Source organism: Gavia stellata, chromosome 2 (assembly GCF_030936135.1).
Source record: "Gavia stellata isolate bGavSte3 chromosome 2, bGavSte3.hap2, whole genome shotgun sequence".
Classification (NCBI taxonomy): Eukaryota; Metazoa; Chordata; class Aves; order Gaviiformes; family Gaviidae; genus Gavia; species Gavia stellata.
In genome coordinates this window covers 8,604,468-8,617,859 of record NC_082595.1, presented here as the reverse complement: position 1 = coordinate 8,617,859, position 13,392 = coordinate 8,604,468, and the positions used below count along the sequence as shown (strand labels likewise).

General features: G+C 40.5%; 1 protein-coding gene across 1 annotated transcript in view; it reads right to left on the bottom strand.

The window, feature by feature from the left end:
• Positions 1-13,124, bottom strand: part of ESRRG (estrogen related receptor gamma) — a 164,213-nt gene extending 151,089 nt beyond the window's left edge. Inside the window, exon 1 of the mRNA XM_059828903.1 lies at positions 12,991-13,124. Coding sequence (XP_059684886.1) covers positions 12,991-13,046 — 56 coding nt within the window. The 5' untranslated portion in view covers positions 13,047-13,124. The remainder of the gene's footprint in view (positions 1-12,990) is intronic.
• Positions 13,125-13,392: the final 268 nt, after the last annotated feature.

The window sequence follows — 13,392 nt, the reverse complement described above, 5'->3', positions numbered from 1 at the left end:
CGCCTCATTCTCCTTACTCTGCTACTCCCAACTGTTCAAAATTTAACATTGGGGTTTAAGTGCACATGCTTATATTTAGTCCTCATGCCTAGCTTTTCTAAGAGTTCTTCTCCAGATAGCAAATCTTAGAGACAAATGCCACGGACACAACCTTTATAAATACATGCTGTGTAACTCACCTTTTCCTTGGTGCCTAAGAAAATAATAGGCTTTGCTCTAACAGAAGTACTGAATTTTGATAAAGCATCCTTTTGTGAACCTTTACAGAAACAGGCTTTTGCACATTTTCCAATAAACTTCCTTTAACATATTTTCACACGAAATACAAATGCTACTATTACAGAAAACAGCTTTTTTTTTTTAATCACAACATTGATCTACACATTTAAAAAAAAAAAAAAAGGCTATAAAGTCAGATCTTCCTCCCATTGATCCCAGTGGTAAAACACACCAATAGTTTCATTTGTACAGAAAATTGAATGCTTTACCAGAGACAAAAAGGTGATCTGTGATTAAAGGAATGGGTCTGGAATTATGTATTGCTCATATCCAGACAGAATAAGAAAATCAAGAAAATGAAAACCAATTACAATAGAAACCCTTTGTTTGGCAAACACATTGATGCAAATTACATATTGAGATCAGGGATAGAAATCATGAGCAACTTCACCAACTCAAAGCCTCAGATGTAGGCACTGCTACCTACAACAAAGTTTTGCACCAGAAAAGTCTCCAAAATGGAGGGCAGGACATACTTCTTTCACACCTACTTTAAGGTACTCTTTATATGACTAGAATAATATAAAGAAGCATCAGAATATTTGCAGTGTGAACTTTCTATGTCTCCTTTATCCTCTTATGCCATCTTGGCCTGGTTTTTTCTACCAAAGAGAAAGTAGAAAAATGCTTTCTGTCCAAGAGCCAAGTTCCTATATCTCTTAAACACTATATAAACCTTTTCATAAATAAAAGGTTGGTTGGAGGCCAGTCAAGGCAGTTCTCCATCTATTAAAATTTATTTTGCATCTCATGGGGAAAGACATGCTGAATGACCATGACCATCCTTTGTGACTTCTTAATTCTGCATAGGAACACCAAGGAGTTTCTGCCTATATAGGAAGATAATATGCATCAAGCAGACATATGTATTCCATGTTACAGCTTTTCATCCAAAATTCATCAGCAGAAACAAACCAAGATCAATCAATCTTTATGTAAATTCAGCATTTCAACCTCTCTTGCAATTCAGATGTAAAACCAAGGAAAAAAGGGGTCAGTCTCACTTTGTCTTACTATCTCCGTCTGAAGGACTTCTACCTCCTCTTTAGTGAACACAAGACTGAAGATATTGGCATAATGCCAACACTGCTTTTAAGCTTACAGAGAAAATATTATGGGGTAATCTTAGTATTTCCTGGTCACACTCCCTTAGGCAACTCTATACTGGTGCAAATGTCACATCCTGGCAGTGAATCCTTGGACACAGGCTCCATTTCTTCATTGATTTATTTTAAAATACTACCAAATCATTCATTTTTTTAAATCAATTATAGAGACTGATCCAAAATCTACTAAAATGAATGGCATTCTTTCCATTTAGTTTTGAATCAGGTCACTACCAGTAGAAGCGAAAGATTTCTTAAGACAGATGCAAGAGCTTGGCAGCAGGCTGTCCTTCATACCTTGGAAAATCTCTGCTAACTTATCTAACAATACTACAAAAACTCCACAATAATTTTGTCAAACAGCTGCATCTACAGTATTCCTGTTCCAACACTACCTCATGCGCAAGTATCACACATTTTTAAAAAATTAAAAAAAAAAGGGGGGGGGGGGGGGGGGGGGAGGTGGGGAGAAGCCCCGCCCCAGTCATCCATCAAGTGTACATCCAGGCCACTGCTCCTAAGAATTTTAATATATGCTAAAAAGATATAAAAAGACATAAAAAGCTTTCAGGAAAAAAAAAGTGCTTCAGAAGCTGGATTTTAATATTGCCAGGTGGGTTTTTTGCTAGATTATAAAGTTGACTTAAATGCCAGGATACCGCACTTCAGAAGCGGCAGCAGCTTACATATTGTCTAGTAGTAGTGGCTGAAGTGTATTGCTGATTCCAAAGCTAGGCTATCATCATCTGTGGGGGGGAGAATAACTAAATAAATAAATAAATAAAAATTGGCATTCCCTACCAACCTCACTACCTGCTGCCTTCGAGCGCTCTTTTCAAGTATGGCCTCCACAAAAAAAAAAAAGTTAAGACTACCTTATTTTGATTATAGTGCTTTCCCCAGGCAGGAATTTTTATTTCAGTTTGAATCCTTAAACCATTACATTTTCAGTGATGCATTTTTATATTTACAGTTGACATCTTCATAGAAGAATGAAACCTTTGAGCAACAGCTCTAAAGCATGAAGGTTGCCTGCAGTAAGTACTTAAATTATTTTACACCCAAATGGAGCCAGTTGTTTTTAGCTAAAATTTAATAAACCTTAAATCAATGACCTTTCTTTTACTGAAAGCCTGCACTTGGGAAAACTAACTTTCCTAAGAAACATATTTTGGTGAGTAAATGCCAAACAAAGGGCTATTTGAATCTAAACAGTTTCTCAATTTATAGCTTGTGAACATTCAGTTCCTAAATTCCCCACTGCTGCCTAATGTATAGAACAGTGGTGCCTTGGTTTAATCACATACCATTGATTTCAGAGTGTCACAGTGATCTCATTGACAGTAATCAATAATAAACCAAAATCAATCAAATCTGCTCTTGCCCTATCATTCATCAAATCTGAATATCCCAAAATTAATTGTAGGCACATGAAAGAAAAGAACCTGGAAATAAGGGAAAAAAGCTAAAAAAATAAAAATCAGTAAACTTTGAGAAGATAACAGTGCATCCAAGCATGCTTCATACCTGCTGGGGAAAGTTAACAATGAATCATACCTTGCCTTGCCAGCAAAGACTCTGAGATATACTCCTTTTCGAACACGAAAATACACAGCAACTGAAGGAGAGGACGTACTAGTAAATGATCAAACATTATTTTATGAACAGCCGTGTTACGTGCTGAATTTCAAATGTGTTGCCAGCCTATTACAAAATGCACAAGTATGTTACACTATGAAGAACTACACATTTTAAGTTAGCCACTGCAATTCCTAGAGCAAGAAAGGATAAAATTACTGAATTTCTCTACCAAAAGCGTGAATAGATGTGGCCACTTATCAAAAGAACTGTTATTGTTGCCGAGGTCTCCTCTCTCAACATATTCACCTGTAATTTTGTCAAGGTAATAAATCCTTCCATTCATTACAACACACTCAAAAGCACCCTGCTATTTAATTTAAATGGAAAAAAGGCCCAAAGTGTCTAAAACATTTACTTTTGCTAATGTAAAAGTGCTGGCATTTTACTTCATTCCTGATAAGCCGGTGCCAGTGGATGTGATTATTCTTTTCTTATTCAAAGCATATCAGTAGTTCGAAAGCACTCTCAATCTTATCAGGTGTATGAACAGCACAGTTACTGAAAACAGTTTGTACTGCTCCTCTCTCTTTCTGCCAGGCTATCAGATAAACCCAACTAACTGTATTTACACACAATCAAACATAAGCTGTGTCTTCAATATATGGTAGCCTGTTTCTGGCATGCTACAGGTTTTCTGCTTGACACTAGTTGTAACAAAAACACCATTAGTGAATTAGCTTGCAACAAAAATACAGCCACTCTACAGCATGTAACACAAAAGGGATGGGGGGAAGGGGGGAGAGAACAAGAGAAAAAAATTGTCAAGTAGGAATCACTTCCATCTTAGTATCTACCTGGTGCTGCTTGGAAAAGAGCACGAAAGCAGCAGGATTCAAATGCATTCAAAACATACCTGACACAGGACTTAAGAGCAGAGAAATAATTTCTTTTTGCTTGTTTATTTTATTCTCCTATCGTCTAGGAACTGTCTCTGATTTGCAAGGGGCGAGAAAAAGAAAGAACGAACGAAAGAAAAAACGAATTAATGAAAGACAGACAGAGAGACAGACAGAAAGAGAGACAGACAGAAAGAAAAATTGTTACAGTGTCTGACAGCATTTAAATGCCATTTTTGTCCAGGTCAAGACCATGATTTCTCATGATTCAACCTTAATCTGACATTAAAATTAAAAGACCCACCACAAAAACAAAAAACAACACTCCCCGCCGCCCCCCATAAGCCTCTCAGCAACTCTCCTTTTCATTCAGTGTCTCGGATACTGAATTTTCAGTGCTAATTACTGAGGAATAATAAAAGATCTACTACTTCAGAAGGGCCACGGCTTTGAAGATTTTGCTTACTGCACAGCCGTAGGAAATACATGCAGAACCTCCCTTCGTTCTTCTCAGAAGAAGAGCTACAACGTAGTATTTGAAGAGTTAAACGTTAACCTGGCTGTGCGCTGGGCACCTTCGGCTAGCTGAACGAAAAGTTCTGGAACACCGGGAGAAATCCTGAGTTTCAGCTCTTGATTAATTCCAGCCTTCTTTAGAAGCTGAACTTCAGTCCCCTCGTGGAGGGCTCCTTCCCACCACCCCCTCCCACCGCCAGCCTTTTGCCGAACACCTCCGATGGAGCAGCAAAGGGCAGGCACGTGCCACCACCTGAGCCCATCCTGTGCTTCTGTCTGGACTCCCGGCGCAGAACGAGCCATCCTCTAGATTTGTAGGAGAACAATGAGCTGAATTAAGCCAAGTGTGCAGTGCCGGGTAATTCAGCCGATTGTTGTTTCTCCATCTGTGACACCACGGCCTGGTGATTGATGGGACAGGTGTCATTCATACTAATGTCAGCCACCGACAGTGGCTGCTCAGCTCCTTAAATATCACCCAGCACCAACTGGGCCCGAGCAGCTCCCGCGTGGAGAACGATGGGGTGCCCGTGAGCTTTACTCAGTTATTGGGAATCTGATTCTCACCCCTTCAACGCTCGCGGGAACAGTTGGTTAAAGACATGGCATTTCATGCCACTTCAAAACATCTCATCTGTCCCACTACGTTAACGGCTGCTATGAGAACACTGCCAGGGAATTCTTTCACTGCTGGAAAAGTGAACATAATTTAGTAGAGGAAATCTTGCATTCATGGAACATTAAACTACCATGGTGGAAAAAAATCCACTTTCTGCTGTAAGAATTTTACCATTCTACGAAGATTATTTTGCTAGCAATCTATGAGCATTTGCCTTTGGAAACACATGCTAAATCTGTTTGTTTTTAAGATGAGACATGAGTTTTAGCTTTTATTTTTACGAGATGTTTTTTTCTCCTTTTTTCAAAAAAAAAAAGGTAAAGTAATTGTGCTACAGAAAAACCTCACAGACTTTCTGAAATTAATTCCTCTGAAAACTATTTTAGCATTGATACTTGTCAACCAAGCATAATACAGTCCATCTAATCAAGAAAATACCAACTTAAAACATAAAAGGACACCAGCATTCATCCTTCAAAAAAACAGGAACCAAATCCTGCAGCCAATTTGAAGACAGAAAAAAAATTTTCAAGAGCAAATAAAGAATACATAGAAAATTGCTTGATCCTTTCTCTCTGTTGCATTTTCAATATATGGAGAATTATACAAACTGCCAGTAACTGGCTATACAAAGAGCACAGCTAAGAGTACATAAAGGAGTATGATTTCACCATTTTGTTAACTATTATTCTTCATTATATTTTCCCCGTCTTGTATTTCCTTAAAAACATTCATGTGTGAGATAAAAAAAGTGTTTCTTCCAAAAATAGCTCTAGAAACAAACCCAGAAATAGGGGGAAAGGGGAAAAGAAGAGCAATATCATGGATAAGGATGGACTGAATAAAAAAAAAAACAAGCCACCTCCTCCCCTCCCACCCATCCTGGCACCTTTATATGGGAAGGAATTTCAGAAATGCTCAGGAACAAGTTAGCAATACATTTTAGATAGACTTCTTCATTACACTTGCAAGTATCTCTACATCTGCAGGACTTTAGATTGCTTAATGTATAGCTGGCTGGGGGGAAGCTTATAATTTTTGAATTATATTTTTACTCTTTTTTTAATCTTTTTTTTTTTCCCCCGCTTGTTTGTTTGGGTTTTTTCTGAGGCCATTCAAAACAAGCAACAGCAACTCCGCATCATCTTCTCATTCTAACTTGCCAAAGCCATCAATCTCTGATCACACCTATTAGAATCTCGCTGTAGCCAACACTACATTTTGCGACAGCTTGACCAGTTGTTTAAGGAAAGAGTGTGTGATGGAGCAAAGCTAAATCGACACATCTGTGATACTTCTGACACCCCTCAGCATGGCTAATATTAATTTGTTTTCTTTGGCTAGGTAAGTGCTGCCAAAACACATTACATACGGTATGTAGTTCCAATCAAAATGATGAAAAGGAGATGTGCAGTTTTTTTCACTTAGAGCAACATGAAAAGATCCAGAGGGGTAAAAGACATCCACGCTAACCTACAGAGTAATAACGTAAAAAATCTCAAATCACTTTATATTAAAGTTTGTTTTCAGAACACAACCCTTTAGGAGGATCTGCCCTCCCACATTAAGACTGCAGCTCAAATCCGCAAAGAGGTTTTACTCAGGGAAAGGGCATATAATTTTCAATATATGATAAAAGGATGTATTTAGACTATTCTCACGTGCATAGAGGTAACTCATCATATTTCAGTAGGTTATCATATAAATAAATGTGCACAATTCTGTATAAGGATATTACAAATGGCTTGATTAGACCGAGGAAAAGGAACCTATTTCATACACCCCGATATACTAACTTTCTGCAGTATATGGAAATCCTTCTCCAATTTCATGCTTAATGTTCTGTGTTAGTGTCATGAAAAATATGCGCTTTATATTTCTAATAGTATTTTTTGTTTTGCCTTGTAAATTATTTTGATCTAAATCAGAAAATTCCATCTAGATTTCATACAGATTCAGAACGGTGACCCACAGTAAGAATTATACATTCAGCAGTAAAGAAAAACAGCATATGCTTGTCTTACACTCCATAAAAGTACCTATATCACTCTAACTTTCATTAGGATGTTAATACAGATTTTTCCTAGGAAGCTGAAGAAAAAAAAAAAAAAAAAAAAAAAAAATTCAATTTTAAAAGAAATGGGAAATGATACTCTGATAAATAAGCTATGGAGAAGATAATTAGAAATGAGACAAGATTCCCTTTAATGCAAACCTGCTATATTAAGGAATAGCAAAGCCCTTCTTTGTTTGAAGGAAATACAAATTAATTGAAAAACATTACAAGCATTATGTAAACAAACACAAGAGATTTAAAGCTTCTGTAACATAGCAAATACATAAATTGTTTCACAGGACATACATGTCAAAAGGCAATGTTCTATCATATCTATTAACTTACTTGCCGAAGTGCTACTGAAAAGGCAAAACAGAATCCTTTAAAAATAGCAATTAAGTAATATCATCTGAAATAGCAGTACATAATTCAGTTTAATATTTTTCTTTAATGTTTCACAGTATTTTTACTTCTGGACAAGCAAACCGTAACAAAAAAACTATAGGACTTTTGGTGAGAACTAAGGACGATTAAAATGGAATGTGTATTTTATGTTTTTGTCTGAAGACATCATGATTTATATTAACAACCATATGTAGGAGGCTTTCCCCCCTAAAAATAATTATATTCTTTAGGTGTAAACATAACTGTGTGTCCAAGGACACATGTAGCTGAAAAAACAGTTCTCTCATTGAGAGCCAAAACTTACAGAAATATGAGTAAATATTAGTCATGTAAATCGCTTGGAAGGGGAAATTTTTATTAAAAAAATACAGCATCTTTTAAAAGCAAAACTGAGTACAAACACAGAAAATGCTAGATTACATGGAGAATCGGATATAAAATCAGGTACAAATATTTTATCTACATTGCTGGCCAGCTCTCTTCTCATGGATAAGAAAAAAATAGGCACATAAAAGCAGCAGGTTTTTGACAAGCAACTGCATAGAGGGAAGTTATATAGCTCTGCATATGCTTACTGTATACATGTCTGCATGCTTACACACAATAATAGCTGTACATTGCGCAAACTGCATAAGGAAGACACTATACACCTGGACACACACACATGCATAGGTATCTATGTATTTGAACTTAAAACTTGCTGTGCATAGACAGAGGATTTCCACGTAAAATGCAAATACATAAACCATAAAACCACACACAGAGAAGCTTCTACAGATATGACTGTATGCACGTATGATTACCTAACTCAAGCCTAAAAGAGGATACACAAAATGTAAAAGAACATGTAATAAGTGGAATGCCAAGCTGCAGCGACTGTTGGTGTCATCCCCGCACTATCAAACATACATATGAGTATGATTGGAGACAGAGAGGCTAAATATTTCACTGTCAGAGCATGTCGAGAAATGCAATTCATTTCTCTCTCATGTGCTTTAGGACAATGACAATTTAATACAAGGCCAGTGGATGTAAAAGAGATAAAAACTGAACAAACTGGCCCGGCATAATCACAGATTTCCTCTGGAGAGCTTGGTAGCGTAAGGCTCATATGCACTTGTAATGGATCAACATTTTATTGTTTCTTCCCTCCATGAATTTGCTATGAAGAAGAATTCATAGCAAAGCTTATCTTATAGACAGGCTACTTTAAGCTTCAGTAGGAGCAAGAGTTCCTCCCATTTTTTTTTTTCCTACTTATCCTACGCATTTCACTCATGCTAAGCAAAAAAGATAATTATTTGAGATACTTCCTTGAAAGGTTCAAATAAGTGGTTTTTTCATCCCTTCTTACACTTCCACAGGGGTGCAAGCAACCTCCCTGCAGGTCAAGGGTCAGTCCTTTAAAAACATTCTGTAAAATGAATAATCATGTCACTTATAAATAATTCATATTTTATACCATAATTTTTCTATCATAATTTTGCTCTGTAACATACAGAAATAGCAGCATAGCATACGGACTGACATATCTGTGAGAATAGACATCTCATACTTCGTAGCTACTCTAAGCAAAGTAGGCTTCAAGTATTGTTAAATATTATCATGGACAAGTTACCTTCTGTATTTGATGAATAGCACCATGTATTTGAAATTAATTGCAAAAGTAGGGTTGGCTAATGAGGCGGCCCTTATCTTTTCTCAGCAGTGCAAGCACAAGTATTTTTCTGCTGGCTCAATATTTTTTAAATGCCCAAAGTGCTATTAACTAAGTTGAAATCTGATTAAAAGATGAACGCTAAAATATTCACAACAGCTAATGCAGCTACACCAAAAAAAAAAAAAAAAAAAGCTAAGGACATTCTTATCTCTTTCCTTATCATTAAGCATGTGTTTTGAAAAATAATAATTAAATAAATTGTTCCCTACAGATTCTCCCAGTTGTTTTGCTTCCCATTAGCATCTTTGAAAACAGTTTGTTAAGACAATAGTTATTCTTTATTATGGAACTATGGGGATGGTGCCCTTCTACCTGTCTCGGTTTAAAAAGAAATTTGTAGGAAATGTTAAAGCTTAAGGACAGTTAGAAAAAGGACAGCATGCCTTAGGAAAAAAATGGGGAAAAAAAAGTACAGAAAAAACGATCAGCCATTCAAGAGAATTAATGGATATCCACAAGGGCTTTGCTAATAACACGGGTTAATTACCACTGCAACGCACCAGGCTCAGTAAATAAAAGAGCACAACCATAAACACATTAAAATGAGCAACCATCACTAAAAGAGGGGCCAGCCTCAGTAAATGAAAAGCTGTCAGACGGGCATTTCGGCACAAACCCCTTATACTTTCTGCAGGATTTAAAAACTTGCCAGCAGTCTATCAAAACCAAAAAAGCAAAGACCTACGACCAGGAACAGAGAAGGAAGAATGGACCAAGGCCTGCCTGCTGCCCAAGGGGAGAACACAGGCAGTCTGTTCACTCACCCACACTTGGGGGCTGGCTTCACAATACCAAGCTGCCTGCCACGCTACGCACTGGGTATGTGTACGGAGGCCTGGAGACTTTTGACTTTAATATTAACTTGGGGATTTAATACTTAATAACAACTTTAAATAGCTATCTAATAAGACAAATGCATGAGGTTAAAGATCTCCACAGCGTTGAGTAAACCGTGGAGTGGAATCAAGTGCTGCTTCCCACTTCACAAAGAAGCGTTCTTCATTCCACCCCTTTCCTCCCTTTACAAATGAAAGACGCTTCTAAAATAAATTCTTCGGGAACGAGAAGCTATGCCAAAACGTTTTAACGAAGAGTGAAACTGACATAAACTCTTTTATGTTTGGCATATGATCACCTCACGCACACACATGTATATATTTACGTGCTGATGCATGTGGGTATACACACACGCTTATATTCATCCATACACAAACGTAACCCAGACAGACTCACACGGTAACTCCACAGACCATTCCCACATTGCAACATGAGAACGGTTAGAAAAATATAAAATGTGTGTGCCAACAATCATTGCACTGAAGTATTCACATGATGTGATGCCTAGGTCCACTTTTTAAATGTTACAGCCATTCTACACAATCTTTATTTCATGTCATCTGTGTATTTTATCTGTTGCACTGTAAGATGAAAATCTATGCATACTGTAACAGCCGAATTTGTTTCACATTTAAACGCTGTTGCACATTTTTAAATGGAGAAAGTAGGGAAACTGCTGAGGGTTCAAATTAATGAAACACAGTGAGCCACAAAGGGCAAACGTACGTAGTGCACAGAAGCTTTCTGGAGTTACAAATCTCCTCAGTTTTCTATGTTTGGCATTGAGAGATCATGTTTAAATTTACTAAACTAGTCCTGTCCGCCCCCCCCCCCCCCCCTTTTTTGGAGTGTTTCAATTGCCTTTCCTTCTTCCAACAGCTGTGACAACTGTTAAAACAGTCAGTAAAATTAAGTCCGCTCTATAATCCTTTAGTCAACGTTACATTTTAATCAGAGGTTGAAGGAGATTTCACGTTATGAACACACTGATTCATTTAGAATGATTAAATGGACACATATGTCAAAATGAGCAGATATATTTATTGCATCTGTTAGCTTATTAACTATTAGTAATTATTAGTGTTATTGTTTTTGCTGAAAAAGCAAAAAGCCAAGGTTGCAGCTGGCTTTAAGTTATTGCATTCTTTAACATGCTCTGCCTTAAAATCAAAGCATACCTTGTGATGGTCAGACAGATGTCTGTGCACTCCCAAAATGTTCGGACAATTTTTAGCTTGAATCCTCTCTCCCCTCATCCATAATGTAAGAACTGCAGAAACTGCTGTATTTATTTTGTATGTCCTTATGCTTCTACGTGCATATGCATGTGACAATATATAGTCAAAACAAATTACTATGAATATTAATAACGTGTAAAACTCTAGGGCTTATTGAGACAGAGAAGCAAATATGTTTCTGAACATTAGTTATTTCTCCATGTCCACTTAAGCACACATGCCTCAAACACTATGCTCGGACAATATACTGGGAGTGTTTTAAGATGACTTTTAATTGATCCAAAGAGGAAGAAAAAAATTAGTTTGAATCTTGCACCACAGCCAAAAAGACATGTGTCCCGATTTCATTTAAATGCATCTACTCTAAGAGGCTTATCTAAACTAATCATTCAAATTAGCTGTAAGAAGGTAAATTCAAGAAAGCTCCTTTGGGGGGGAACGTGGGACGACAGACATTCACCAAAAAACTGCCCAAAACTTACTGTCTTTTTATGTATTTTTATCAAAAACGTGTCGCTGTTAGTAAAAGCTGTAGAAACTGCATTCTTACGTTTATGAAGCTATCTTACACTACACAGCAGCTCACAGTGCACTGACCTATAAACCACATCTGAGAGGGCATCCTACCTCTGTTTGTTTCTTTTATTTATCCCAGAACATCACAGTGGGTTTCCCTGCCTCCCCTTCCCAAACTGCACATTCCTGCCAGCCAGGCTATTTGTTACTTCCCGTATTATTTCAGCAATACGCAATCACCGCAATTCACTTTTCATCTCTGGCTTAATTACAAATAGCAATGCAATATGCAGACAGTAAGGACAGCTAGTGGGCATCTACCTATAATACACTGTCACCCCTCCATACAGCCTTTCCACAGACTGCATCTAGGGCGGTGCTGGCTATTAGCTTGGGTTTTTTTCTTCGGTCTTACTGTCACCCTCAGCGTAACACGAAGGCACGGCTACCTAAGTGGCCGGACATAAAGAAAAATGAATCGGTGACAGCTCCCGTGATATACTCGTATTCAACCCCGGCGGTGGGCTGAAATCAAGTTCAGGAGCCACTCTCCTCCGCCCCGGACCGCCCGGCTTCGTTTGGGCGCCAGGCTTTTCGCCGGAGACACTCCGCCAGGTAGCCAGCAAGCGCCAGCCAAGAACTGCGGCTCGTTAAAAAGTATTTCGCTGCCCTTCGTAGGGCAACGCAGGAGCAGAGGGCCACGCCGCGCGGCACGGACCCCCGCAAAAGTACAAAGCACCCGCCGGTGCCTCACGCTGCCCGCCCGGAGCGGCGCTCCCCGGCAGGGCGGCCGTTACCTCAGGGCAGCGCGGCGGCCGGCCGTTACCTCAGGGCAGCGCGGCGGCCGGCCGCTCCCAGCCGTCGCCCCAGCGGCCGCGCGGGCTCCCTCCCGCCCGCCGCCGCCGCCGCCTCACAGCCGGCGCCGAGAAGGGAGCCGGCGCACCTGTCAGACTGCGAGCGCCGGGGCAGGCAGCGGAGCCGGGCGCTCGCCCGCCGACAGCACCGCTCCTCCCCGGCGCGGAGCGCCCCGCCGGCGGGCGCCTCCCCCCCCGCCCCGGCGCGCAGCCGCCGCGCAGTGCCCCGGGCCGGGCCGGGCCCGACGCGCCCGCGACGGCGCGCGCCCGCGGCCCCGGCACAGCGTTACCTGCAGCGGCGTCTAGGCGCCTGTCATGTTTTGGGGCAGGCGGCGGCGGTGGGGTGGGGGCGGGGAGCGGTACCTACTCTTCCTCGTAGTGCAGGGAGAGCGGCTCCGGCAGGCAAAGTTCTACCGAATCCATGTGCGCCCGGCGACCATTCTTCGTGCGCCCCCGCGGTAAATCAAAGTTTCCGTGGCCGAGCGCCGCGCACTTGGCACGAGTGCTCTCCGGGCGAGGCGGCGGCGGCAGGCGCGGCCAGTTGGGACCAAAAGCTCGCCCGCGCGCCTAATCAAGGACTTAAAGCCCCGCTCGGAGCTCATGAATATGAAGTAGGGCTTTACATATACAGTCCCCCCGGCCCGGGGGGACGGCGGATTGGTGGGGCGGCGGCCAATCAGGGGCCAGGGGCGCCGGGGCGGCCCGGCGCGCGGGCCGCGCGGCAGGTAGAGGGGTGGGGCCGGGGGAGCGGCCTGAGGCGGCGGCGGCG